The sequence below is a fragment of the Phascolarctos cinereus genome, unplaced genomic scaffold, assembly GCF_003287225.1.
Source record: "Phascolarctos cinereus isolate Bilbo 61053 unplaced genomic scaffold, phaCin_HiC Scaffold_726;HRSCAF=1367, whole genome shotgun sequence".
NCBI lineage: Eukaryota > Metazoa > Chordata > Mammalia > Diprotodontia > Phascolarctidae > Phascolarctos > Phascolarctos cinereus.
The window spans coordinates 404,639,692-404,665,249 of NW_027556098.1; the positions used below are offsets into that span (position 1 = coordinate 404,639,692).

Sequence of the window (25,558 nt, forward strand, 5' to 3'; positions counted from 1 at the left end):
TGGGCATAGTGTCTAGAAACTGTAAATACAGAATGAGCAGAGTCAGGCTGCTCTGAAGTTTCTTTATGCACGGTGTGGGTAGGGTGATGGCCACCTGCCACAAACATCTCCCCCAACCAAATGGCTGTGAGCTTCCCCTTTCTGGCAGTAGGCAGGCCCAGAGCGCCAGCTGGAGGTCCCCCTCCCCCCACCCCCCGGAAATCCAGGTACGAGCCTGGTTCCAAAGAGGATGTGGTGAGTATCTGACACTCCAACGCCACCTGTGTTTAGAAACAACAGGACGATGTAGCTCATCTGTCAAAGTAACAGCTGAGGGGCGAGTGCCCACAAGGGCGCATCCACTCACCCTCTGCGGCTGGTGTTGGCCCAGTCAAAGACCTTGTGCATGGCAGTCACTCCTTCTCGCCCCATGGGGGCGACATCACCACCAGTCATGATGGCATAGTCCATACCCGAATGCATGGCTAACTTCTACAGGCAAGAACAGAGAGAGAGGGAGTGTTAGGCAGGAGAGGCCACGAAGATGCCCCCTTCAAAATACATACAGGTGCTGATTGAACAGGTGAAACAATCAGTAAAGACTTTTCTAATCTATCATATAGATAGAGGGAGGCCTTGGAATTTTGAAATGACTAACAACCATTCCTTCACTTTGTAATAAAAGATACATGACCATCCTTCAAAAGAAAACATACATTCTTAAAACTGACTCATTTATACCGCTGATTCCCCTCTAGGAACTCAGGCATCACCTCTTATTGGAAGTTATTTAAAAACAAAACACATACAAACATTTTCATTCTGCTTTGCTCATAGCATTTAAACTCTCTCACTCACAGTCTTTATGAGGTGGCCAAGACGGTTACTAGAATGAAGCCCTTGTGAGCATTCTGAGCCGTGGCAGCTTTTCTGACAAAGGCACTCTCCTCACTTCCCCGAGGAAAAATTCTCTGAACTTCTTTTATTTTCTGAAACATTAGTTTTGAGGTTGTGTCCCTATAAAATGAGGGTTTTAATTCACAAAGTCTAAATGTAAGCTTCTGGCAAGCTTCTCAGACTGCCTTTGTTAAAATAGGTGTATATATCTAAACACCAGTTTTAGTCACCGTTTCCAAGGAAATAAGGTAAGAAAAGCATTGCAAAAGAACAAACAATTGATTACTCATGGATTCAGTCTTCCTCTATCATTCTAAGATTGTCAGGAGTTTTTTAACGTGAGGACCAACTTAAGTCACTTCTACCTAAGGGATAAGGTGGATTCAGATAAACATTGGATGTCTAAAGTAGAGAGAAAAGAGATCTTTGACCATGAGTCAAATGGACAAACGAGGCTGGAAGTGAGACTCCTCTTCCAGACCCTGAAGGCAGGTCCTGACAGATGGTAGAGTGCCATCCAATTGGAAGGATTATTTCCCTTCCATATGCTCAGTGGATGACGTAAGGGCTGAGGTAGGGAACTAGAGAAAACCCACCATGACACCTCTGACCTCAGAGGCCACCATCCCACCTAGCACAGAGCAGCAGCCTTGAGGACATCCCCTGCATATTTCCAGTTACTAAAGACTGGTCAGGAAGACTAAGGGCCTCTTTAGAATAACTGGCAGCTTGGCATTTCAGAGTCAGTCAATCACAGGGCAGAAGACAGCGTCTACAGGAAACGCCATCTGGTCTGAAGGGAGGGCCTAGCTCAAGGCCCTCCCACAATGCCCAGGGATCTGTCCTCTCTCCTCCCCTTCCCCTGGGACAAGGGCTGAGCTGAACTGGGCTGGGTCAGAGGCTCTGGTCTCCAACGCCGACATGGCACGTGTCCCGCACTGTGGGGCGTGCCAGGATCTTGACAGCTCTGTGCCTTTACCTTGGCAAAAAGTGTTTTCCCCGTCCCGGGGGGTCCATACATGAGGATATTCCTGTACAAGCTTTTGTTCTTTCTGGTGTTCCTTGTTGCTATGGCGATGTCCCTGACCCGTTCCTCCAGTTTCGGCTGCAGAAGGATGAAAAAGAAACCATTTGGGGACAAGTCACACCCTCTCGCTTTACAAGGCAGCTGAGGTAGGGAGGGAGCCAGTTCGGCTTGAACCCCAGACTAGTGAGCTGGCTGAGGCCGAGATGTCAGCCTGGAACTGAAGCCCCCTGAATCTCCTTTTGCCTCACGGGAAGGCGGGAATGTCCCGTTCTTTTAGTTTATAGATCATCCTTCCTGTCTGAAGTTCAGCGATCAATTCTGGTTTTGTGACTCACAAAATAAACTACATTTAAGCACATTAATAAGCTATGGGCCTGAAAAACAAGAAAAGGGACAGAACACTGACGTTTGGGCAGACAGTAATCAGGGACCCCTGTCAGAAGGGTTTCCTTTCTGTCTTGGAAGTTCCAGAAATACCAGTTTTAACTGTTGGGAGGCTCACTAAACTATGGCCAGAAAGCTAATATTTAACAGATTATGAACATTAAAGGTCATAGCTAAATAAATATATCAGCAGAGAAGGGTGGTTAAATCTCAAAGAAGCACAGTTACTGTATTTTTCACTCCGTCTTTGGGAGTAGAGGAGAAAATAATTCAAACATAGTGAAGTCTGGAATCATTAGAATGAGAAGACTTGGAATATTTATAAAGTAGAAGAAAAGGCCTGCTCAGAGCTTCAAGTAGCAAGGAAAACAGTGCACGGTCCAGGTTGTTACTTACACTGAGAACAACTCCTTCCAGAGCATCCTGAGGCTTACTCGCCAGACGCTTGCCAACCTGCAGAGAGAGCAGCACGATTGGAGACCCAGACTACGTGCATGTGTGGAAGGCAGTCCATCAGAGAACCGGACATGGGCAGGGCCTCAACATTGCCTTTGCCTCTCCCAAAGCTATGAAACCGTTCTGATTCTACTTGGAAAGCTGGAGTCAGTGACAAAGAAGCATGTGATGGAGAACTCTGTGCGGGGCTTTGGGAAGAACCGATCCACACAGCAGCAACATGAACTGTGCTAGAGTCCAGCTGCGCCGGTGAAGCAGCCATAGTTTAGAACGGACAGAATCACATGCTGAACATGAAGGGAATGTCGTGGGGCGAGGGGAAGGGAGGTTGGTGGCAGGCAGGAAGGACCGGGAAGGGCTCACCTTGATCGGATGCTTCAGCGCCTCCAACACTGTAATTCGTGAGGTTTCTCTTACCAAGGAGGGCTTCCCTAGGCGGGCTTCAATATAGCGGCCAGCAACTGCTGTGGCGTTTTTAGCCGTGTAAACACCAACGGCTAGCAGCGTCAATCCAGCCACCTGTGAAAATAACGGGAGAAGACGCGGTTACCACACTGTGCCAACACCTCCCCCCTGCAGTACCTGTGGTAGCCTCGGTAATGCCAAATTCAGGAAAACCTAAGATCACTTTTTGGCCCTTCAGGCATTTTTATGTGACAGGAGTAGGAAAATATGGCAAAAATTTCTCTTCAAGACAGAATCTTACCTGTTCTTTTAGCCTAGCAGGCCTGGTTTGGGCAGAACAAAAACCAAAAGGATGAAGGAAGGGGGAAGGCATCTCCGACTCTACCTATTATTCAACTCTAATTCTATTTGCTTTTAATAAACTTGGCTTGAACCTTGCCTATTTATAACGCTGTCAGTCACAAGACTGAACTCAATAAAATGAACCACCCTCAGGCCCTCCACACACCAACTGGCTTCTTTGACCAGCGTGTTGTGAACCCCTCTCTGTCAGGACCTCTGAGGCCCCCTCAGACCTACGGCTGCTGAGTGCATGAGGTTTACAGAGGCAGATCCAGCACCCAGCACAAAGCCATGCAGGCCGGCCTGCACGGCAGCTCTAGGCCAGAAGACAAGCCAGGCCAGGAAGGCATGTGGACTAGCTATCATTTAACCCAGGCCTGATGGAGACCTTCAGTCCTAAGTGGCAGCCCTTCTGACCCCCTGAGCCTGTGTCACAAGGCATGTGGCCACACAGGGAAGCACCAGCACTGGCTGGGAAAGAGCGTCCGGCAGACGCCCACGTCAGGATCTCCTCAATTTCAGGCCTGCACACGGCACAGGCAGAAGAATCCCAGACTACTCCATGATTGCTACAGCCAAGTTCCTCAAAGCAGGGGACAAGGCAGAAAGAAGTGAAATGGGAGAAACGAGGAATTTATTTCTAGGTTAGGAGGAGCTATTAGCTCACTCTGAAATGGCCTGCAAAGAGCAGGTAAAGGCTTTCCCCTTCCAATCCTGTCTGGCCACGTTTTCTGCAGGCACCAAAAAGAAAGATGTGGAAGAAACCCAATTTCCCCCCATCAACACCCGACAAACGCACTAAACCAGAGGTGACTACCTTCCCAGAAGAACGCACCATCACAAAACCTCAGAGACCCGACCAGTCACAACTGGTTCAGGCAGCAGCAGCAAACCCTCCTGCCTAGCACACAAGAACTCATGCTGCAAGTCAGAAGCAAGGAAGCAACGGGCAGCTTCTGAACATCTATCACTTCACCTGAGGACGGCACTATTACAGTACTCCCCATCGCTGTTGTGGTGCAGCCGTTCAGCTGTATCCGACTCTGTGACCCCATGAGCCATACCATGCCAATGCTGTCCTTGGGGTTTTCTTGGCAAAGATACTGGAGCAGTTTGCCATTTCCTTCTCCAGCTCATTTTACAGATGAGGAAACTGAGGCAAACAGGGTGAAGTGACTTGCCCAGGGTCACACAGCTGGTAAGTGTCTGAGGCCAGATGTAAACTTAGGTCTACCTGACTCTAAGCTCAGTGCTCTAACCATTGAGCCACCTGGCTTCCTCATTCCCTTCATTACTAGGCCTAAAGCCTGGCCAACTACCTCAGTAACACCATTCCACCCCCCCCAAAAAAAACCCAACCCAAACTGAATACATAATAGCAACATTTCTCAAAACATCACTTCTAATGTTTTCTGTAACTGTTTATTTAAAAAGCCAAAGGAATGTGGACAGAACCTCATTTCTCCAACAAATGATGAGCTCATTCCATCCTGCTACCCCAAATTTGATAGCTCTCCCACCTCCCATGTTTCCCACTCAGTCTGCTCAGTGGAGAGGGCAGGAAGCCAGAGGCTGTGAACCCATTCTAGGCTTGGGATGCTCTTACTGTGGCTCTATGAGCCACTGAGGCATTTATCTCAAAACTTCAAGATTTTGTGCCTTTATCCACGGAGGTTCCTCCCGTCCCTGCTGCAGCATGGCCCTTTACAAGTCAGGAGATGGTCTGTGATGGCTGAGGAGGCCAGAAATCCAGCACCCTGTGGCCAGCATAGAACAGGGCCCTTTCCCACTATCACATTCCACATAAGTGGCTGTCCAGTCTCTGCCTGAAGACCTCCAAGGATAGAGAACCCATCCCCTATGCTCTGGAACCTTCCTTCTTAGGAAGCCTACATTGGCCCCCTGGAGGCTCCCACCCATGGCTCCCGGTTCTGCTCTCCGAGGGCACATGGGACAATTCTAATCCTTCTCCTACAACCTGAAGACTCTTCTCATGTCCTCCTGAGTCTTCTCAGCAGGCTAAATGTGCTCAGTTTCTTCAGCCGATTCTCATCTCCATGTTCTGTCTGTGCCTCTGCTTGGTGCCATGCCCCCAGAACATTGTGACCCTAGCCAGGGAGCCCCCAGCAGTCCCCTTCCCTCTTTCCAGCCTCCTTTTGGCATAGTCCTTCCCCATTTGATTGTTCACACCTGGAAGGGGAGGGACTGTCTTTCTACATATCCTTCTTATCCCCTGCACTCAGCACAGTGCAGTTAGCAAACATTTACTAAAAGGAAGTCAAGGCCCCACAATACCCTGGACAGCTCTCCTCTGGCCATGCTCCAGCTTGTCAATGCTGCTCTTCACCTGTGCTTCCCGATCCCCCACCTGAGTTTTGAGGAAGCCTGGCCCAAGGTCACCTTCATGTTCTGGCTGCCATGTCCCACCGCCAATTCACACTGAGCTCAAGGTGTACTGAACGAACCCCCTGAGCCTTTTAAAGAACTGATCCCTCTCCTTGCCCTCCCCCCAGCTTCTTCTTGTCCAGGCCATTCTCTGTACTGAACCTCACCTCAGCCTGCCACCAGATTTAGCCGCCAAGATCCTTTTGGGGCCTGCCTGCCACCCGGAGTGTGTGTTCTAATTGCCCATGCTCTCTGAACCTGGCGAAAGAGGTGCTCAGGCAGTCACAGCCACTCAGATGGAGGGGCACAAAGCCTTTTAGGAGGTGGCCAAACCTACGGTTCAGACCCAACCATGAACAGAGGACAGTGCAGGACCCTAAAACCCACGCACACACAATCAGTCACAGTATCACCTTCCCCCTGCCCCAGAAAACATCTATTTGGGCAGAGACCCAAGGAAACACTTCAAGTTAAACCTCCCAGGGCCGGCAGCTTTGGAATTTTTCATCTGACAATAGCAAGTATCTCACCAAAGAGAGTACTGTGAATGAAAAGCAGAAAGAGGGAGAAGAAAAATCGCCAGGTATCTCAAAGTTCAGTCTCTCCCTGAGAGCCCTTTGCTGTTTCTACAAGGCACATAAGTGTGAGTGGGTTGAGTATGACATCTTAGCTAAAACTGAGCTAAAAACTGAACCAGACCGCAGAGGACACTCAAAAGAAACACCAAGGCTCAGGTCCAATTGTGGCTTTGGGTGATCATAAATGAACCATTTGTTAGGAGTGTCTAAGCCACTAGACCTGTAAAAAGTGGAAGGGAGGAAGAAGGGGGAGAGAGATTCAGCTAGTTCTTTACAAAGGGAGGAGTGGGAGTCTGAAGAGGAGGGTGTAGATGTGGGAACCAAGCTCTCTTTCTTTAAAGGAGCCTGACATCTCTGTCACTTGTCTTTCCCCAGATACCTTTTCCCTTTCTGCTGTGATGGGCTGCTGACTCATGAGTTTTCTCACTAGCTTAGTAACCAGAAAATATTTTAACTCCTCAAAACGTCAACGTGATAAGCTAAAAGGATGAAAAGGCAGCACCTCAGTTACAGAGTCCCCTCTGCACACATAAAAGCAGCATCAGAATGAGTGTGATCATCTTTACGAGGCCCAGAAGCCACAGTCATTCCTGAAGGATACAAGTACAAGCCAGACAAGACAGGGAAACTCTTTAGATGCCAATAAAATTAAGATAATTCACACTCAGTCAGAAGGGTATAATTAATGACAATCAACTCATCTCAGGCCTTTACTAGCAGCAGGGGAGAAAAACAGACATTCATAGAACAGTGTTCTGTTTTTATGGCGAAAGAAAAAGTCACTTGCTAATAAGACCTTATGCATTCATCACAGGTAGCAGCACATCAGAGTGTGACCAACCCCACATTCCTGCAATAAAATCCAAGGAAAAGTAAAATATTCCAAGCTGCGTGCCAGTAAATGTTTCACAAGCGCGCTTCCACTCTGAAGTTTAATCTTAGTTATAAACATTTTCTCCATCACTTTCTAAAGTCTAGACAAGCAATAAAACAACAAATCAAGCTCTGATCTGTGACGCTGAGCAATTTCTGATGTGTAAATGCTCACACACAACATTTAACAACCGGCTCCACATCCCTGAAATACTCTTTAGGGGAAATGTGCGTTTTACCCCTGACTGGAGGAAAAAAATGACTCACCCGCAGGGTAAGCATCCCCAACTGCCAGCCTAAGTCCCTAACATTGGTTCTCAGCGTCATAAACAGGATGCCACTCAGTTAATGCAGCGGCCCTCCTCTTGGGTATACGTAGAAAACGTATTAACAGCAAGTCACTAAGCAGAGGTCCTATTTACACATTATCTAAGCCTGAAAGGATACGTGGTCATGTTGTGGGGTCACTCTGGGGTCTTACAGGCCAAGTCAGCAGGAGGCCTCAGAAAGACCATGCACCAGCCTGGGGCCCCTGCCACCTCGCCAGGCTTCCAATGCTTTATGCCCTTCCAGTGCCCCACTCCCGTCTCCCAGCTGGGGGGGGGGCTGGGTATGTCCCTGGCTCTCCCCCAGGTCTGGAATGGTCCCCCTTCTGCTCTCCACCAACCAGCTTCCTGCCAGACTCAGCTACAATCTCCCTTTCTGCGTGAGCCTCCGCTGGTCAGTTTGCCCCGGGGGAGGTTGTTCCCCAACCCCCCCCCCCCCCCTGCCGAGGATGAGCTCCCTGCACCCAGCTGCCTGCATGCAATCTCCCCATCAGAATGTGGGTTCCTTGGAAGTGAGGACTATTTCTTTCCTTTCTTTGCATCTCAGAAGACAACACATGCTTGCTGCCTGCCTGACGGATGGAATGAGGATCCCAGAAAAAAAAAAAAAACAAGGAACTCTGCCCTCAACCCTACTAACTATGGAGCTCTCAGGCTAGCACAGGAAGGACGGCATAAAGGGCTGAGCTCTCGAGATCAAAAGATGACCCCTTTCCAAGAAAGGCTTAGGTGAAACGCTAACTCTTTCCTGTTGCCGCTGGCCTTCCTGAATATCGCCATGTACAGGTAGGTCTCTAAGTTACTGTGAACAAAAAAATGCCCCCCCCGCCACCAACGAGGGGGCCTGGCAGGAAGACCCTGTGCAGCACCATCACCATCACCGAGAGCTCATCATTTCAATCTCACCACAACACATTCAAACTGGAAGGCAGCAGAGGGGCCCCCTCCACCTTCAGGAGTCACTCCATTAGGATTTATGGGTAGAGAATATGCTTTGCATGACCGCACACGTACAACCTATAACAAATTGCCTGCCTTCTCAATGAGAGGGGAGGGGAGGGAAAGAGGGAGAGAATTTGGAACTAAAATTTCAAAAAAAAGGAATGTTAAAAAAAATTTTCCATGTAATTGGTAAAAAAAAATTTAAAAAAAAAAAGGAAGAAAGAGTGGTTAGAGCAAAGTTCCCAGATTGTTCAGCAGCCTGGACACCTTTGCAGGTTCTCCACCAGAGGGCCTGCAAGCCTTGGTAACTTAAAAACACAGTAGCCATGTGGCACAAGAATTTATCATGAGCAAATTAAACATTTCATAAGCAGTGGAAAGCACAGCTGAACTTTCCAAATCACTGTTCTACTTGTCAATGTCCTGGCCAGTCACAGGCGCTCAGCAACCTGGGCTCAGACCTTGCTCATCAGCCCACCACGCGCTGGACCACAGCCCTGACCACCTAGGGCCTGTCACCAGGTGAATCTGGTATACAATCACTCTTAATGGTCCCAGCCTTGACCCAGTATATATCATGACAATCTTTTACTGAAATACAAGTGGAAGAGGGATGAGTCTTACTCTGCTCGTCCTCAGAGGGCAAAGCCAGGGCCACTGACACGGGCTGAGGCTTGAGGCCTCCATATGAGTGACCTAAAAACGCACAGGGTTCTTTGGAAGGCATTAGCTCTTAGGGCAGAAGTTGGCTAACCACTCCCCAGGCTGCTGCAGAAGGGACTCTGCCAGGGGCTCTGGCTTAAGAGGTCCCTTTCAACTGTAACTGCAGAATCTGCACAAATCTTGTTTTATTGTGTGATGCGCGTGACATAAGAACAAGGCTGCACATGTACAAGGGCACAATTAGAATTTCTGTTCTGCTACTGCGCAAATGCTACGAACCCCCAAGGACAGGGCCTGCGGGTGGAAGTTCTCTCACCCTGGAGCCCTCCCCATCAAAGCCCATGCATTGTGAAGTAGTCGGCCGTGATCTCAGAGGAGGAAAGAGGCTGCCGTGGCAGCCTCATTTTCTGAACAAGATTCAGACAAGAATTTCACAATGGGTGGTAGTCGTCTCAGGGGGCGTTAATACTCAGCCCAGCAGGGGCCCTGAGAGCCTGTGGACTTCTCTGTCGCCTTCAGCAGCTCTGCCCAGCAAGCCTGGGCTTCCCTTCTGAAGCTCAAAGCTGACCACAGGACTATTGCTGAAACAAAGCGGCAAGGGAATTTGTTTCCAGGTGGACACTGACCACTCAGAAACTTCCCAAGCCACCTAATTAGAGGCTTCAGAGTCCTTGTGCATTGGTTGAAGTAATTACCTTCTGTAGCGGGGTTTCGCAAAAGCTGTGTCCACACCATTCCAGACTCTCTGGGCCTCTAGCACTAACTGCCTCCACTTGTCCCAGGAGCTTTTGATTTCATCACAAGACTTGGCGCAAGGAATAGAAGGCTGCCCTTCCTAGTCTGTGAAATTCTTTCACTTGCGCTGAGAAAGGTTTGTGGCCTTAGACATAACCAAAGGCTCAAATCTCGAGACGAAACGCAAACGCCACAGGTCAGCGAGCCCACCAAGCTCTCAAGCTCCTGCTGTTGTGAGCCGCTGAGATCCGCAGACCTCACGTGTGGTCGTGGCATCAGGAGGGAGAGTCACTCCGAAAAGCAAGGCCACTGTGGGGTGTAAGCCTGGGGCCAGCCCACTGTGATCTCCCCCCTCAGTTTTCTCTGAACTTCCAGAAGCCCCTGCTACAGCAATCTTGTCCTTTCCCTGCTGGGCCCAGATGAGATGCCGAGCATCCAACAAAAGTGACTTTCACAGTAACCCCAAAAGATGCAAACGAACAAATATGGGAGAAAACTTGGCTTTGGCCAATGGAGATTTTCTTATTTCAGGAGAGCTTCTTTGGTCTGGCCCACTGACTCCTCCCGCGCAGGGGAGCTCTGGTTACCCTTCCATCCCTCAATCAGCAATTCATCTGCAGGGCAGGCTCTGGGATCTTGCATGGGGAAAAAAAAGCCATTTTAATTTTCGCTAATTGCATAGTACAGGCAGTAGAGGCCAGACTTTGAGTTAGAAAGACCTGAATTCAAATGTAGCCTCAGAAACATATTAGCTGCGTGGCCCTGGGCAAGTGACTTTAACGCTGTCTGCCTCAGTTTCATCATCTATAAAATGGGAATAACAGCACCTCCCGCTAAGGATCAAATGAGGTAATATCTGTAGAGCGCTTGGCAAACCTCAAAGCGCTGCTTTTAAGCTATTCTGTTCTACTAACGTCCGACTGAAGCTCGGCCTTCCCTTCAATGAATTAAAAGTATGATTCTGATGGAAGTCCAGGGGCCTCGACTGACAAGGGGGCCCATGACACAAAGAAAGCTAATACGCCCTGCTTCAGAGAGCTGCCGGGGGCCGCTGAGGATGGGCCTGGCCACAGGCTGAGCTGGCTTTCCTCCACAAAGAACAAGGAGGCTCACGTGGGCACAGCAAGTCACATTCCAGTAAAACTATCCACGGGCCCTTGGGCCTTTTCTGCTTCTGCATGATGTGGCAGGAGCGCGTGGAAGGGGGTGGCGGTGCCGAGAATCAGCTTTTACTCTAGCTACACTTGAACTGCAACTTAGTTATCAGTATTCCTGAACACGTGACCGACAAATGGACACGGAAGTGAGGGGATGGGGCAGCTCAGCATCAATCACGTTTTTGTCATAAATCAAACCACGAGACGGGAGGAAGCTGCAGCGACGTGGAAGAAAGCGCGGGCCAAAGGCCACGAGAAGCATTCTACGGGCGTCTGGCCAGCTCGCCGTGGCCGCACTCAGGACAAAACTGCACAAAGAGGCCAACAAGAAAACCACACCAATTCACAACGAAGCTGAAAGAGGGGTAAGGAAAAAAAGAAAAAAGCAACTGAGGGGGCCTTCGGGAGCGCTGCTTTCCCATCCATGAAGATCCTTGGCCTAGGCCCTGAGGGCATCTTCAGTGAAGGGCACAGCAGGTAACAGGGAGGTTATTCCAAGGGGACAGGCCACAGAACGCCATACCTTTACCATGGCACAAAGGACCCAAAGATCCCACTGGGCTCAGTGACTATTAAAAAAACATCTTGGTAAAGCAAGATGCCACCATAAAGGTGCCTCTCTGATGAGGTTTGGCCCGTTCGTAAATCAAAATTATGCAAATTTCTTTGAAAGCTCTAATGGAGATAACCTTGTTCAATGACTCTGATCACACTCAGACAGGGAGATGGAGGATTTCTAGAATTTCACCGCAGATCCACGCTGAGGCCCCACGGTCCTCCAGATGTTCTGTCATGACTACTCGTGAGCCATAACCACCCACAGGAAAAGTCCAGGGGCTCAAGAATGCACCTCGAGCCAGATCTGTTCCCCAAGTGGAACCGACGCTGCAAATGGACGAGTTGATTCTGAACTAAACGCTACGGGGAGTCCGAGCCGGAAGGGAACTGCAGTGTTCTAAGAATAACCCCAAACCCTTCCTGGAACAAAAGCCTTTCTTCTCAATACCAAAATCCTCCTACTATATTCCAAAAGGGCAGATGTGATGCTGTTCCCCTACTCAATAAACTCCAGTGGTTCTCTATCACTCTAAGCTCCAGTGAAAGCCCACGGGACCTTGCCTCAACCTGCCTTTCAGTCTAATTGGCCATCGCCGCCCTTCTCACGCACTACAGCCCAGGTATTCCTCACTGCTCACCCTGGGCCTCGCATTTCGCCTCCCGGGGTCCCCTTCCAGACTGCTCGGATGACTCATCTTCTACGTGAAGCCTTTCCGAGCCAGACCCCACATCTGTCTTACTTCTGATCTCACAGAACTCAAGTACACATTCTAACCCCCATAGAGTATTAGCTTCTTGAGGGCAGGAATGGCTTCATTTCTGTCTCTGCATGCTCGGCGCCTCGCACAGTCTGAATGTAACTGATGCTTGCTGACCGGCGTCACTGTATGGCTGTGCGCTATGTAACGCTACAGTCTCAGAAGAGTGAAAACGGAACGCCATTCAGAGGTCAACGGAGAGGCACATGACGGAGGGTGAGCAGGCTGCTACACCGAATGAGGAAGCACTAAATTATTTCCTCAAGGAGATGGGCTAGTCAAGTGGTGAGAGCATGGGCTAACCAATGGATTGCCCGCAGGCTCCTCTAGAATCCCCGTCACACAGGCCCCCAGCAGACTGCGCTGATGCCGTGCTCTGTGCTGTCACTTTGTGGGTGGGCGTGGACAAGGGATGGGCAGGATGGGCAGGCACGGACAGGCTGTGACCTGCATCAGTTGTATCATAGATCCACAAGTCACCGTGGAGCTTTCCCTCCCGGGACTCACCTGCTGAGTGAAATGACAAGATTAACCATAACCTTCCATCACGTGTATATCCCCTTGTCAAACAGGGATAACTGAGCTAATGAGAGCCAGAGATCACTACAAACATCATTTGGTTCTTTTCTGGATTAACCCAGTAGCTTTATACTATGACATCTATTTACAAGGGCTGTGTGTGTGTGTGTGTGTGAGAGAGAGAGAAAGAGAGAGAGAAAGAGAGAGGGAGAGAGAGAGAGAGGAGAGACAGAGAGAGAGAGAGAGAGAGAGAGAGAGAGAGAGAGAGAGAGAGAGAGAGAGAGAGAGAGAGAAAGGGGGATAATCAGCCTTCCAAAACACTCATCAAGCCCTTCTAGGTACTGCCTGCCTCACTCCACACTGTCACCGTCAGCAGAGGCCCCACAAGCTTCTTCCCCTGGGATGAGCCAAACCAAATCTGCAATATGTGAAATGCAGAACAATACCAACACTGCATAAGTTCAGCCTGGGTAATGAGGCATTCAGAGGACAGGGTAAAATTTGAGCCAAGTGTAAAGTCAGGAAGGACGTCAGAAGGACTGGGCTGGAGATATTCTAAGCCTAATGACCAGCTCCGGGTGGGGTCCAATGAGCGCTTTTAATTCCAAAGCTAGGTTTCTATGAGGAGACTCACATCCATGTGTCCTTTACTATTTTGGGGGGAGGGTCTCTCCTGCTTTCTTGTGGCCCCTCTGGGAATCTCTCTGCAGGAACTCTGATGCCTGCCCTGAGTGTGAGTCAATAACAGGACTGCCTCAGGCAGTGCCAAGTCTATACAAAGAGGAAGGCAGAGACCACCACGGAGCACAGCCTCTCTACAGTAAGCCCTGACACGCAGGCCAGGCCTCTCTCCTTTTGTTTCAGCATGATGCCTGGCACACGGCTGGCATTTAAGAAAGGCTTGCTGGATTGAAAGGGAGACAGATGCAGACAGGGTGAAGGGTAAAGCCCCAATACAAGTGTATGTCACTTTCTGCAATGAAGGTGTTCCTGGGAGTGAACATATGTCACATGAAAGAATCCTACGGGGAAGAGTGCACGCCAAGTAACGGGAACGATCCCCGCTCACTGGATTGTAGCTCTACAATGGAAGGGAGCTTGAGAAGCCAGCTAGCACAACCGCCCACCTTTTACAGATGAGTAAACTGAGGAACAGCAGGCATCAGAGCCCGCACTGGAACCCAGGGCCAGAGCACCGGATCACACTGCCTCACCACGAGTTCATCTGTATTTTTAAAGCACAGGCTTACCACTCAGAACAACTCATCAACACTACATAAATAGCCATCCAGGAGACAAAGCTTGTTCCACAATTTCTTCCAACATTTTGAATGTGTAAATCTATGACCTTAAAACTGTACTACCGCAGTCTCATCTAAAGCTGACAGAAGGAAAGTGACAGGAAGCACGATGATTTGCAGCTGAGCTCTCTTATTTCCTTTACTGATTATTTATTAAAAATTTAATTATTCAGAAACAAACAAACAAACAGAATCTATACTACCACCAATTTCTTCACTAGGAACAAAGCCTGTCCCCTGGGTTTTACTCTTCCCCAAATTTTATATTTTAGAAAATAATTTTCAACTTTCCTTTTAAAAAAACAAAGTTTTGCTGCTAAGTGCCAAAAGGAGGCTGCAGGAGGGGAAGATGGCAAGGACGTATTGTGAACATGATCTCCAGGACTCTGGAATCATGAAAGCACCATGGACTGAATCTGGGGAGAAAGTCAAGGGCTTATTCTAAGAAAAAAAGGATCAAGAAGAAGTATTTAACAAGAAAAGCAGTTGGTAAGAGAGGTATGTAAAACAAAATGGAAATACAGATGGGTAACAGATGAAAAACAGGAGGGAATGGAAAATGGGGGCAGCAGGAGGGGCTCTCCAGGGACTCAGGTGTAAATGAAATGCTAAAGAGACGAGAGGCAAGTCTGGAGCTAACATCGCCCACACATGGTGTCTGCCACAGCCCAGTCCTTCGGCAAGAAGAACACTGACAAGTCTGTACACAAAGCACAGGCGGATCTGCCTCCCAGAGGACGGCCTCAAAGGCCTCCAGGCACAGCCACCCTTATGCTTTCCCGGCACTGAGGGACAAAGACTCCTTCAAACAGAAATGGAATGGCTAACATTGCCACAGCACCTACAGGTCTGTGTCCCATCTGATCCTTGCCACAGCCCTGGCAGCTTGGTGTTTATCCCCTTCTGAACTTCACAGACGAGGAAGCTGAACTAGGGGGAGGCTGTGACTTGCCCAGGGCCACAGATTTAAATGTCTGAGGCAGCACTTGAATCCAGGTCTCTGACCACAACATCACACTTCAAGGGTTTCAAAGTGAATATCAAGAGAAAATGGGGGCAGCTAGGTGGCTCAGTGGATAGAGTGATGGCCCTGGAGTCAGGAGGACCTGAGTTCAAAGCCGGTCTTAGACTACACACTTGACATTTACTAGCTGTGTGACCCTGGGCAAGTCACTTAACCTGAATTACCTCACCAAACAAAACAAACAGTATCTTGGGACAGCTAGGCGGTGCAGTGGATAAAGCGCTGGCCCTGGAGTCAGGAGTACCCGAGTTCAAATCCAGCCTCAGACATCTGACACTAGCTGTGTGACCCTGCGCAAGTCACTTAACCCCACTGCCTAGAAAAAACAAACAAACAAAAAGGAAGGAAAAAAGGAGAGGGACACCTGACCTAGGCTGGGAAGTTATAGAGCAGAAAAAGGACAAATGAATGCGCTGTGTAAGAAACAAGCTTGAAGCTCTCTCCCAAGGAGGGCAGCAGCTTTTTGGCTTCCAGGTAATGGCCAGTGGGGCAGATCCTCAGGTGTGTGTGATATGAGATCCAGGAAGGAGGAGAGGAGGAACTCTGCTCCAGGACACTGGCAACAGCTGGGGCTTCCACAGAACCTGCATCCAGGCTCCCAAGGTGCGTCAGGATGGGCAGTCACGCTATCTTTGGGAACCTGGTGATCAGTTGTGCACGGAGGAACAGAGAAAGCCCTGCTAAAGCTAAATCTGAAGAGTCAGAAGCTGAAGACCCGAGAGGCGCAGCTATGTTCTCACCCCTGCTCCCACTAAGGCCGAGGAATTCAGAAGATGAGCATCACTGACAGCTGGCCAAGAAGGTAGTATCTAAAAATGGAATGTCATCTGTGGGGCCCAGCTTAAGACACAGAAATGACAGGCTCCTGTGTAGAGATGGTATATGCCTAATAATGTAGGAATCCACCCGGCAAGAATGTATCAACTGAGAGTTCTGCCAATCTAAGACAAATGAAGTTAAAAGAGTGAGGGAGAAAACGGCTACTGAGCTATGCTCCATGGAGAGGCGCTACATGGCATGAGGATGAGCTATCCAGAAGCTCACAGAGAAACCCAAGAAGGGAGCCAGTCACAAAATCCATGTTCTCCCCATGCACACAAATGTGCAAAGTATGGGTAACAAGCAGATCACCCAGAGATCTGGAGCTGAAACAGCGTGATGAGACACCTGTGACAAGACGAGGGCTTGGGAAGGATCTGATCTGATCTTAAACCAAAAGGACAGGTAAAATGAGAGGGTGGCAGAGTGTGCATGGCAGGGGACAGGCAGCAGGTGCGGATAGGAAGCTGTGATCACGACAAGACCCTGGATCCCGAGATGGGGAAGCACAGGACATCATCTGAGTGAAGATCAACGAACAGAAGGAATGCTGTCCTCGTGCTGTATGGATGATGTGGATGGAGAAGAGGGGGAAAAAATCCCAGGCCTGGAATAGGTGGCCTTCAATTATCTGGATAGCCACTGAGAATGCAGAAGGCAGAGAAGCCTTCTTAACAGGGAGGTGGCACAATATAGAGAGCTGGGCCTGGAGCTGAGAAGACTTGAGTTCAAATTCTGCCTCAGCTACTCACTAGCTGGACATGTCATTTGACCTGTCTGCCTCAGTTTCCTCATCTGTAAAACGGAGCTAATAATAGCACCTACCTCCCAGAGCTGTTGTAAGATTCAAACGAGATGATAATTGTAAAGGCCTCAGCACGAAGGCCTGGCACAGAGTGGGTACTTAGCAAATGCTTCTTCCCTCACCTTTCCTTTAACCCGCTTTAAGAGAAGCATCATCCTTTGAAAGGCCAAAAGACTGGCTAGGAGAAGTCCTTCTCTGGGCCTGACGCCACCACCGTGGAAGAATGGCAGCTGAGGTGGAAAGGACTGCAACCCTGCGACGGAGGAGAGGCAGGCACTGCCTGGCGGGCACCCCAGCTGTTAGGAGATTTCAGAGGGCTCCAAGGAAGGACAGCAGCAAACCTGGGGAAGCCAATCCAGGACAGGTGTCGCAGGGCAGTGGACAGAGCTGGCTATCTTGGAAGACCTGGGTTTGAATCCCTTAAGACTAAAAGAAATACTTCCCATGAGGACAGAAAAAGGGCAATTATCGAAAGAGAGCAACACCCACAAAGCGTACCAAAGCAGGTTTTTAAAAGACCTTTCCAGAACTTGGCTGAACAGGTGACAGGACAACAGGTCAGAAAGAAGAGCACGTGCCTCAGTGCCACACTAGGAGAACAGTGCATCCTTGGGAAGACTCAGGATTAAAACGTAGGAGAGAAAAGACCAAGGAAGGGAGAGCAGGAACACTGCTTCCTGGGAGAGAGACAAGCCTGGCACGGCGCCTGGCATACACCAGGCGCTTAAAAAATGTTTGAGAACACATAGAAGCTGCTTAAGTCTCATTCCGCTTGTGTTTTCTCCATCAGACAGAATGATCTAAAGGACTAAGAGGCAACTGATTCCCAAGATAAGAGAACACCGAGCCACCCAAACCACGAGGCCTCCTTGTAACACAGCCTGGCTGGACGGCCTCTGACCTCTGAGAGGCTGGGGGTGAAAAGCTAATGCTGGCATCGGCAAAGATCCCAACTTTCCAAAAGAGCCTGTTAACCAAAGATCAGGGCCCCTGGCTTGGAACCCTAGCGGAGTTCTGAACATCGTGAAAGAGATTAATTAACTAACGTTCAGAAAAGGGAACTGAGCACCAAGACTCCACGTGGCACCATTAAAAATCAGGGAGTGCCGCGTTAATTTCATCTGCTTCTGACAGGGTTAACAGACTGGGTTGGGAGGTGTACATGCAGGCCAGAGAGGGGGGGGGAAGGGAAGAGGGGGAGAGACAGAGAGAGAGAGAGAGAGAGAGGGGAGAGACAGAGAGAGAGAGAGAGAGAGGGGGGAGAGAGAGAGGGAGGGAGAGGGAGGGAGGGAGAGAGAGGGAGGGAGAGGAAGGGAGAGAGAGGGAGAGAGAGGGGAGAGGGAGAGAGAAGAGAGAAGGAGAGAAGAGAGAGAGAGAGAGAGGAGAGAGAGGGGAGAGAGAGAGAGAGGGAGGGAGAGAGAGGGAAGGAGAGGAGAGAGAGAGAGAGAGAGGGAGGGAGGGGAGGGAGAGGAGGGAGGAAGAGCAGACAGAGCGCTCAGTTTACCGAGGTTTTCTCAAAGCATCTGATGATGACGTTCCTGTTCTTCTTAGGCCTTTGCTACATGTGTGTCTCTCCAGTAGAGTGGAAGGTCTCTGAGGGCAGGCATTTGTTAGTTTGTCTCTCAATTATCCCCCATGTTTAGCACAAAGCCCCGAATTTGACAGATACTTTAAAATGCTTGTTCAATTAATATTTATTTATTTATTTAAGTTTGTTTGTTTGTTTATTTATTTAGGCAATTGGGGTTAAGTGACTTGCCCAGAGTCACACAGCTAGTGAGTGTCAAGTGTTTGGTCTGAGGCCGAATTTGAACTCGGGTCCTCCTGACTCCAGGGCCGGTGCTCTGTCCACTGCACCACCTAGCTGCCCCTCGAATTACTATTTACCTGGACTATTCAGTCCCTGGCGAATCCAGACCATCCAGACTGTATACTATAATCCAGCAGACTGGATGGCGCCTGGGCAGATTTGCCGTTCTTCAGTCTTTTCGGTCGCACCTGACTCTTCATGGCCCCATTTGAGGTTTTCTTGGCTGAGATGCTAGAGATACAGAGTAGTTTGCCATTTCCTTCTCCAGCTCATTTTACAGATAAGAAAACTGAGGCAAACAAGGCTCAATGGCTTGCCCAGGGTCACACGGCTAGTAATACCTGAGGCCAGATTTGAACTCTAGGGACAGTGCTGTATCCACTACACCACCTAGCTGCCTGGGTGCATAGCGAGTACTTAATAAATGCTTATTGACTTGCCTTATACTAATAGGAAAGAGTGTTTACAAGATTAAAAAAACCCTTATTCAGTGAAGCACTGATGACTGTTTGTGGGCATGGTTTTCTATCTCTGCCTACCCAGTAAGAGACAGCCTTCCTTCAGAAACCAGGAAGAGGATGGCAGGCTCAGGACGATAAAAAAATCAGGCCCTGAATGGTGAGCTGAGAGACAAGGGAGCTGCCATTCTGGAACCAATTCTGACTGAGAGCTAAGAGAGTTGCCTGCTGAGAAATGCCGATGAACTCAACTCTGAGCTTGCATCGCAATCTCTCAGATCGGCTGATATGACACAAAAAGGAAAATGATAAATGTTGGCGGGGATGCGGGAAAACTGGGACAGTGCCGAAGTCGTATGCTGACTCAACTGTTGGGACTATGCTCGAATGGCTATAAACCTGTGCGCATCCTTTGACCTAGCAACACCACAACTTGGTCTTTATGCTAAATAAATAAAAACACAAAAGGTGGAGCAGTGGGTAGAGCACTGGTCCTGGAATCAGGAGGACCTGAGTTCAAATCTGGCCGCAGACACATAACACCTACTAGCCGTGTGACCCTGGGCAAGTCACTTACCCCCACTGCCTAACCAAAAAAGAAAAAAGAAATGATGAGCAAGATGTTCTCAGAAAAACCTGGAAAGACTTAGATGAACTGATGCTAAATGAAATGAGCAGAATCAGGAGAACACTGCATACAGTAACAGCAACATTGTTACAATGATCAACTGCGAATGGCTGAGCTATTCTCAGCAATACAGTGATCCGAGACAATTCTGAAGGACTCCTGAAAAATCCTGGCCAAATCCAGAAAACGAGTCTGAATGCAGATCAAAGCATATTTTTCCTTTCCTTCTTTTTTTGTCTTTTTGTCTTTTTTTCTCCCATAACATGACTAATGTAGAAATACGCTGGCCTGACTGCACATGTATTACCTCTACCAAATGGCCTGCCTTCTCAATGAGGGGAGAAGGAAGGAGGAGGGAAGGAGAGAATTCGGAACTCAAAAATGTTTTTAAATGAATGTTAACAATTGTTTTTAGGGGGCAGCTAGGTGGCGCAGTGGATAGAGCACCAGCCCTGAAGTCAGGAGGACCTGAGTACAAATCCGGCCTCTGACCAAACACTTGACACTTACTCGTTATGTGACCCTGGGCAAGTCACTTAACCCCAACTGCCTAAAAAAACAAACACAAAAAACAAAAATTGTTTTCACATGTAATTGGGGAAAAAATAAAATATTAAATAAAAACAAAAAACATGAAGTGCCTGCTGAAACAGCCCTCATGGGAACCACAGAGAAGGCAATGGGAGAAGGCTAGCAGATGCCAGCAAGAGAAGGAAAAGGGAAGGGAGTCTGCAAGCAAGGTGCCCAAGCTGGAATCCTGGCTCTACCACGTACAAGACAGATGACCTCAGATAAATCACTTTACCTCTTGGGGATTCAGTCTACTTCCCTATAAAAAGGAAGGGGTAGAACTGATGACTTCTGAGGTCTCTCTCTAGATTTAAATCTATAATCCTCAGATCTTAGAATCTGCGATAAAGAGTCAAGCTGAGCACAGTCTGACGTGTGCTTTTGGCCAGGAGGGATGCAAAGTCCCAAAGCAGGACATCTTAATCCTTTTTTGTGTCCTGGAACTGCTGGATATTCTGGAGAAGCCTATGAACCCCTTCTCAGCATCATGTTTTTAAATGCATAAAATAAATAGGACTACAAAGAAAAATTTTATTACATTAGATAATCGAGGGTACCAGAATATTAAAACAAGTTCATGGACTCTAGGTTAAGAATTCCTGTTCTAAAGGATGAAAATTCTGAGGCTGAAAACAGAAACATTCTATTAAAGAAGAAAAGGGAGACCTGTCTAGAGAGACTGATGCAGATACACACTCATGGCAATGAGGGAAGTGAGGGCGTGCAACTGAAAACAAACTCGGGGGAAAGGCTGAGCCGGGCAGCAATGCCATGGGCACCACAAGGGGCCAGGGCAGGCTCGGGGGAGGGGAAGGAACGTAGGGGAGATGATGGGAGCAACACTCAACTCTGATTTCTGCTTCCCTGTTGTGTGTAAGGAGAATGACCTTCACGCTGGCAAGGACAGAAGGAAGGGCCCACAGCTAAGCAGAAGCTGCCTGGGGCCAGCCAGCCACTCAGCTCCCAAGCAGCAGAGCCTGGCCCGAGCTTTCACACTCTGAGTTCTCAACTTCCTCTACTGCCTCACTGAAATCCTGTGTATTTTATCCATTCAAAAATATGCTCTGATGGGGCAGCTAGGTGGTACAGTGGATAGAGCACCGGCCCTGAAGTTAGGAGGACATTAGTTCAAATCTGGTCTCAGACCAAACACTTGACACTTACTAGTTGTGTGACCCTGGGAAAGTCAGTTAACCCCAACTGCCTAAAAATTAAAAAAAAAAGTCAAAAAAAATTGTATTTCAAACAAACAAAAATATGCTCTGGGAAGGGTTACACATAGGCCTCTCCAGAGGGCCCAAGTCTTTATTCTGGCTGGCCTCTAGAAGGTCAGCCTGGGAGCAGCAGGCTGAGAGGGAGGTCTGGCCTCGATGACAGCAAAAATGTAAAGACCAACGCTGGCCAAACGCTGACATGGCTGCCTCGGCGGGCAGGCCGCTCCCCCTCAACACAGGTCTTGGAGCAGAAGCTCAATGACTCCTTGTAGTAGGGGACAGAGGAGAGGAGATTCGCCGGCCTTTGAGGTTCCATGATCAGAATGCTGTCCTGCTGAAAGGAGCAGGAGGCATTGGCCTGAGCTCTATGGGATCCTCTGTGAGACAGGGTGGTCTTTCAAGGGCTTGTGATTGCGTCAATGGACTGCGAATCACGACTCCCCAGGCACTGCTGTGACTGAAAATATTCATCCTTCCTTAACTACCCTTTAGGTAATGAACTGACCTGACTTTATCCTCACTGGTCTTTAGAAAAAAGATGGCAGCCCACCCTGGCCTCATCCTCCAGGTTCTGGAGCTGAGCCCAGCCTGCGGGAGTTGGGGCCCCACTGGCCTGGCCTCTGGGAGGGCCTGCGATCTCTCCAATGACGGGTGGGTGCAGGCCCCTTCCATTCACGCCTGACTGGCCAGCATCCCTCTTGTCCACCTCTTCCCTTAAACCGTGGCCGGAAGCTCGGCCTGTTCTTCCCCTCTCCTGATTATCTGGTGCAGTTATTATCCTATTATTATCCTTGCCCCCCTTTCCTGGCTAAAGTCTCTTTGGCAGTATCTTCTACGCCACTTTTTATAAGTTAATTTGTCTTAGGTAATGGGATGCTATTGACGTACATCCTCTATCTCTCTCTCCACTGGCCCCTGGGTGACCCCCAATCTCTTCAGAGAGATGACATTTTACAACTGGGCCATGAAGGACCACCAAAGAACATGGGTGTTTAAAAGATGCACCTTTTGTTTCAGGAGCAGCTTGGGGTTGTGAAAAGCAAGGTGGAGGGCTGCCAAGGTTCCTCTCTCTTCCCTTCACTCTCGTTCTAGCGCACTGTCTCTCTCTCAACATCTGTGCAAGCCACGGTTATTGGTGGACTGCTCTGTTGGCTGGGCATTCAACTGTCCATTTCTGCACAAAAGGCATCCTGAGAGAAGGCGGAGTTCTTATGATTGATGATGGATCTGTCTCCATTTGGACTCCTACGTGATACAGGCGAACACCCCCGCCTCCCTATTTCATTCCCTACTTGATGCTAATGAAGGGTTTAGCAGTGCTCTCTCATTTTGTCTTTTAATAAATCTCTTATGACTTCAATAAGTGCATAGCTGCATCTTTAATGAGGAAACAAATGCTTTTCTATCAATGATCACGGTGGGATCTTTTATTCTCTGCACATTTTAAGAATTCTGTGACCGTAAAGGTGTAATCTGTTACATGGTATTACTTTCCTAACTTATATCTTCAAAAAATATGCGCTGGATTCATGGGTAAATTATTCTCAAAGATTTTAAAGAGATGGGAAGTAGTTCTACAGGTTAGTAATTATTGGTCTTGTTCATCTCTTAGCACACTAGCTAATTTATATGTATTTCTTAGACCTATCAATTTAGGGTAGTTGAGGCCAAATCCAGATTTTTGGCACTGGCCCTATCTACTACCAAACACAGACACTCAGCCAGCGAAAGCAAGCCCATGAAAGTACTAACTGAAAACCAGAAATCAGTTTATCGGTGAGATAAACTACGTATCTCTCAGCAGAGAGAGGCGCACACATGTCACGGCATCCCTTGTCAGGGGCAGTCACAGCGCTGGCTTTTTGGGCTCTGCAGGGGAAGTTGTGACTGAGACATGAGGCGTTTTTACTTTAAAAAAGAAAAGAAAAATCAATCACGAACTACTCTTTGCAAGTCTCTTTAGTTAAGACTCACAGCATATGCTACTTCCCTAAGCTTGGAAAGACCAAAGATTCTCTGATCTGCACAACCAGCAAAACTGGGCAACAGCCAGGGAAGAGACTTGGGAGCAATGCAAACGAGCACAGCAGCATCTCGTGTACCCCCCATCGCCCTCACAGACCCCCCTACGTTTAAAACCTGGGTCACACAAACACTGCTTTCTCAGAACGTGGCCCGGCCTCTGCCTGAGGCCTGATGTCATCCCGGCCGCCAGCCCCCTCCCTAGGCCTGTTTCCTCACCCAGAAGAAGGCCCCAGCTCTACCATCCTATCACCCCACGGCCAATCACAGAGCAGCGCCCTCAGGGCTCACGCTCCTGGCTCCCCCACTAAGCACCCCTCCCCGCTCTCCAAGGCCTTTCTGCTGCTGCCTTTTCAGTTTTCTGAGGTTTGTCTTCCGATGCCAGTCATTACTCCCTGCCACCCTCTGGCTTATCCTGAACAATGTCATCTCCCCCACATCTCGCTCCTCCGAGTTATGCTAGGCTGAGGACCGGGAGCGTTGCATCCGTCCACACTGACTTAAAACAAGAGGATAGAGGCTCTTTCAGACTCATGTCTGAAGGGAAGACTTGTGTGAAAGCTCGTTTGGATTCTGACTCTAATCTTTTTCTGCTATTCTCAAGTTTTTAGCTGAGTTCTGTACAGAGACTGTTGGATAAGTGACATTCAGATAGTTAAGGTGTTAGGGGAATTACACTTTCCAAGGAGTTTGGAAGTTTCTAATAAAGAAAATCAAGATCTAGCAACCGCTCTCAAGAAACGGGCATATTGTCCCGAAAGCCACATGTCTCACGCAAAAAATCACGTAGGCCAAAAATGCTTGGCCTTAATAATGTGTGATTATTTATAACTGCCCTGGAAAAGCTAACTTTAAACTGGCTAGGAGTGCCTCCAGGACAAGATGGGAGGGCTACGTCCCTGCTGTTCTTTCATCCCCTCATAGCCTGTCTGGAGAATGACAAAGGAAACCAAGGCTGTGCCTCAGCTTGGCCCAGGAGGGAATCAGAAATGCAGGATGTCACAGCAACTGACTTCAGCCTCTCCAGGGCCAGAAGCTCTGCATAACACAATTCACCTAGAATTTCCATGGGGAATACTTAGTATGGATGTTTACCGTAGCTGTAACTTTGTCCCAGTCTGTTACAAAGGCCCGAAATCCTTCACCAAACAGAGTACCAGCTGTCCTGTGGAGGGGAAAAGCAGTAACATGACCAGAAGGAAAACAGGTGTATGGAGAGTGTGTCTGGAGGAAAAGGGGTCAAGAGGATGAGCAAAGCTTGAAGTGCTTGTGAGATTCTTCCCAATCCTCAAGGACCATCCTGTCAGTCAAAGGAACTACCAAGGAATCCACAGATTCTCAAGGCAAGGCGAAAGACTACGAGCTATTATTACCACACCTAGGTGAAGAGCCTACCACAACCAGCACCCGAAAACTGCAAACAAACAACTAAATGGCCACAGAACTAAAAACAAACAGTAATGCAAAGTCACAAATGGCACACTAATTTCCCAAGGGAATTTACTTTTGGGAAGAGGAGCGAATTTAAGCATCTTAAAATAAAGCCCGGTTTCTCTGCCTTTGTCCCGGGACAGACAGGCCCTCCCTCCTCCTGAGGGCGGCCCCCATGGGAGCGTGGTGCGGGGCACTGTGGGCCCATCACCGTTTCACACGTACTTGAGGGATTCCAGAATGGTCTGGCGGTGCTCAGCGGCTTTTAAGCGAATCTGCTCCCTGATGATGTCTGCGTTCTCTCTTTCCGCTCTGGCTCGAGCACGGGCCTCCGCTTCTATCCGCAGCATCTCATTTTTATGCCGCAGCTCCATTTCCCGTTCCACAGTGGCTTTTGAGTGGGGGAAAAAAAAAGGCAGAACAAGTGACATTTCCTCCCAGATTTATACTTCTGTCACGAACAGAGTTGAGAATGGTATTGGGGTTAAAAAT

At 48.8% G+C, this 25,558-nt stretch overlaps 1 protein-coding gene across 1 annotated transcript in view; it reads right to left on the reverse strand.

Moving 5' to 3' along the window:
* LOC110200806 (ATPase family AAA domain-containing protein 3-like) overlaps positions 1-25,558 on the reverse strand; it is a 64,084-nt gene that overhangs the window by 23,676 nt on the left and 14,850 nt on the right. The window contains 6 exon segments of the mRNA XM_020976197.2: positions 347-471; positions 1,856-1,981; positions 2,684-2,740; positions 3,107-3,262; positions 24,731-24,800; positions 25,292-25,457. Coding sequence (XP_020831856.1) covers positions 347-471; positions 1,856-1,981; positions 2,684-2,740; positions 3,107-3,262; positions 24,731-24,800; positions 25,292-25,457 — 700 coding nt within the window.